The sequence below is a fragment of the Athene cunicularia genome (genome assembly GCF_003259725.1).
Source record: "Athene cunicularia isolate RWA chromosome 22 unlocalized genomic scaffold, athCun1 chr22_part1, whole genome shotgun sequence".
NCBI classification, from domain to species: Eukaryota; Metazoa; Chordata; class Aves; order Strigiformes; family Strigidae; genus Athene; species Athene cunicularia.
This window is the reverse complement of record NW_020799128.1, coordinates 4,235,409-4,238,831: the sequence shown is the minus strand read 5'-3', so window position 1 is coordinate 4,238,831 and position 3,423 is coordinate 4,235,409. Positions and strand designations below refer to the sequence as shown.

General features: G+C 60.5%; 1 protein-coding gene across 1 annotated transcript; it reads left to right on the top strand.

Moving 5' to 3' along the window:
* On the top strand, positions 1–2,533 carry LOC113488048 (prolactin-releasing peptide receptor-like). The gene is made up of 2 exons (XM_026863027.1): positions 1–471; positions 1,900–2,533. The coding sequence occupies exons 1-2, from the start codon at positions 65–67 to the stop codon at positions 2,531–2,533; spliced, it is 1,041 nt and encodes a 346-aa protein (XP_026718828.1). The 5' UTR covers positions 1–64.
* The last annotated feature ends 890 nt before the right edge of the window (positions 2,534–3,423 follow it).

The following is a 3,423-nucleotide window of genomic DNA, read 5'->3' as shown; positions in this document are numbered from 1 at the left end:
ATTTTGGGGTGTTGAGTCAGGGGTTTTCCCTCCTGCCTGCAGGCAGAGGGGCTGAGCCGCAGCCATGGAGGGGGACGGGGTTGAGGCCAACGCCACCGTCTACAAGCTCGCCCTGCAGAACCGCCCCAACGCCAGCACGCAGTTCACCGGGGTGCAGCTCATCCAATCCTTCAAACCCCTCATCATCCCCTGCTACGCCCTGGTCGTCCTCGTCGGCATCTTCGGCAACTACCTGCTCCTCTACGTCATCTGCAAGACCAAGAAGATGCACAACGTCACCAACTTCTTCATCGGCAACCTGGCTTTCTCCGACATGCTGATGTGTGCCACATGCGTGCCCTTCACCCTGGCCTACGCCTTCAACCCCCAGGGCTGGGTTTTCGGGAAGTTTTTGTGCTATTTCGTGTTCCTGATGCAGCCCATGACGGTTTACGTCTCTGTCTTCACGCTCACGGCTATTGCGGTTGACAGGTAAGCGGTGGCGGGGCAGGAGGTTTGAGGGTCTGGGTCTCTCCCCCCTCGTCCTCTCGAGCTGCTGCTCGGGGTGTTAAGAAGTGCCAAAACACTCAAAATGGGAAACGGGAAAATCCAAGGGATCTTGGCAGTCTCTCTGCAACCTTCTCTTTAGCGTCAGGGCACGGTCTCGCAGGGAGGAAGCGTAGCGGGGTGCTCGGCCGGTGGCCAGTTTGCATCGGGAAATGATTTTGTGCAGTTTCACGCCTGCCCATGCAAAGCTGCCTCTACAGAAACGGGTCCGTGCTCCCGGCAGGGACGGCTCTCGCGCAAGGGCTCCTTGGAGTTTCCACCTGTTTCTTCATCCTTTGCTGGATAAATGTGCAGCCCAGTCACGCCGTGTTCTGGCCCCCGGGTGGAGAGTGCTTGGGCCTCCCTGAGTGCGTCTGGGCAGGGTCTGATGGGGGGGTGTGTTATAAAAACTGTGTTTCCATAGAGACCTCCTCTCGTAAATGATGCTCCAAACCCTGCAGGGATGGGTGTGATGCTGGCAGCACGGAGAGATCCTCTCATGCTGGTTTGCCTCTGCCCCCGGGGGAGAGCAGAGCTGGACCATCATGGGAAGGGAAACAGAAAAAAAAATATAAAAAGGGGAAAATTTGAGCTGAGAAAGCCTGGACTGCTGGCAGAGCTGTGCTGCTCTCGTCGGGGGCTCGAAATGTCCCCAGGAGTGCTGGAGTTCTTTTGCTCTTCAACAAAACCCCTTTTATTTTTTGGGGTGAAAATGATTTGCTTGTTTCTCCTGCTCAGGAAGCAGCCACCGAGTTCTAGTGTCCTCAGCATGTTCCTAAAACGTCATCGGGATTTGTCACAAATAGATGATTTTAGCCCCAATCCTCCAGTTGCAATGCGGGCGGGCACAGCGGGGCTTTGCTGGTCTGGGACTCCAGCACGAGGAGCCATCAGGGCCACGTTGGTGCCGCTGGATGCCGCGATGCTGCGACGCCGTGGGGCCGGGCAGGGGCGGGGGGCAGAGCTCCGTCCGTCCGTGAGAGCCATGGAAAATCAAACTGTGGCCTCAGGAGACACCTCAGTGGGAGCTTATCTGGGGCCCAGCCTTGGTCGTAAGGTGAGGGGGCGCGGAGAGGAGAGGAAGATGCTCAGGGGGGAGGAAGTAAAAGAGGAATCTTTTTTGCTGCCGCTCGCTGAGGGCTGCTGCGGTCCTTGAGGCAGGGCCGGGCCTGGCTGCCCCCCAGGCTCCCCACAACAGAAGTGACCTGGTGCTTCCACAGCGCCTGTGGCAGAGCCAGGGGACGCCGTCACGCCCCCCTGTCCCCAGCCCTTTCCCAGCAGCCGCTTGGGGCCGTGTCCCTGCTCCCAGAGGTGCCTCCCCCCACCACTGAGGGGCTGCTCTGGGGTCGGGTTCCCCCGTTTCTCTCCCCGCAGGTACTACGCCACTGTGCACCCCCTGAAGAAGCGCATCTCGGTCACCAGCTGCATCTCCGTGGTGGGGGGTATCTGGCTGCTCTCCTGCGGGCTGGTGGCCCCCGCCGTCGCCCACACGTACCACGTGGAGTTCCGGCAGGAGGGCTTCTCCATCTGCGAGGAGTTCTGGATGGAGAAGGAGACACAGCGCCTGGCCTACGCCTACGGCACCCTGATCATCACCTACATCCTGCCCCTCTCCGCCGTCTCCCTCTCCTACATCTGCATCTCGGTGAAGCTGAGGAACCGGGTGCTGCCCGGCCACCCCACGCGGAGCCAGGCCGCCTTCGACCGCCTGAGGAAGAGGAAGATCTTCCGCCTCATCGTGCTGGTGGTGGCGGCCTTCGGGGTCTGCTGGCTGCCCATCCACGTCTTCAACGTCATCCGGGACATCGACATCAACCTCATCGACAAGCGCCACTTCCTCCTCATCCAGCTGCTCTGCCACTGGTTCGCCATGAGCTCCTCCTGCTGCAACCCCTTCCTCTACGCGTGGCTGCACGACCGCTTCCGCGGGGAGCTCCGCAGGATCCTCGCCTGCCAGCGGCACATCGGCCCCGCCAAGGGCTGCGGGGGGGCCGGGGCCGTGCTCTGAGCCCCCCGCGCGCGGCGGAGCCTGCCCGAGGGCCGGGGGCAAGCGGCTCCTCCTGGGGCTTTGCACTTCCCAGCGCGGGGCTGCGGCACCTCGCGGGGTCGTTATTTTAAATTAATGAAGGGAAGGGGCCCGCGGGAGCGTGGGGAAGGTGCCAGAAGCGTTTTGCTGGCGACAGCCGTGAGCAGCCGCCGCTTCCATTAAACGAATCGCACGGCTCGTTAAATCCGTTCCCGCCTTTGGGAAAGGCCGTTTCTCCCGTTTTCAGAGAAAGCGTCGGCGCTTCTGCAGCCGGGGCCAGGACGGGTTGGCCTACCACCCCCCACACACACCCCATGTCACCCGACATCTCCCGTGCCCCTGGACACGCACCCCCCTGTGACACCAACACACACGCGCCCACCACACCCTGCCCCGTACCTACACCTGTGTGGGCCACACACCCTTGTACACCCTGTCCACGCTTGTACATACACTTGTGCATGCTGCACACACCTGTTCCTACACCTGTACACCCCTGCACACACCCCTGCGTGTGCCACACGCTCTGGTACACCCCTGTACCTACACCTGTACACGCCGCACACCCCTACATGTATCCCTGCACACCCCTGTACACACTTGTGCATACACCTGTACACCCCTGCAAACATGCACACCCCTGTACCCACACCCGTACATGCCACACACTCTGGAACACTCCTGTACGCACTTGTACATACATCTGTGCACACGTGTAGACCCCTGTACATACACCTGCACACACTCCTGTACATACACTTGTGCACACCCCTGCACACACACCTGTACATACACTTGTACAGACATGTACACTCCCCCTGCACAAACACCTGCACACACAAGTGTACAAACACTTGTACACATCCCTGTAC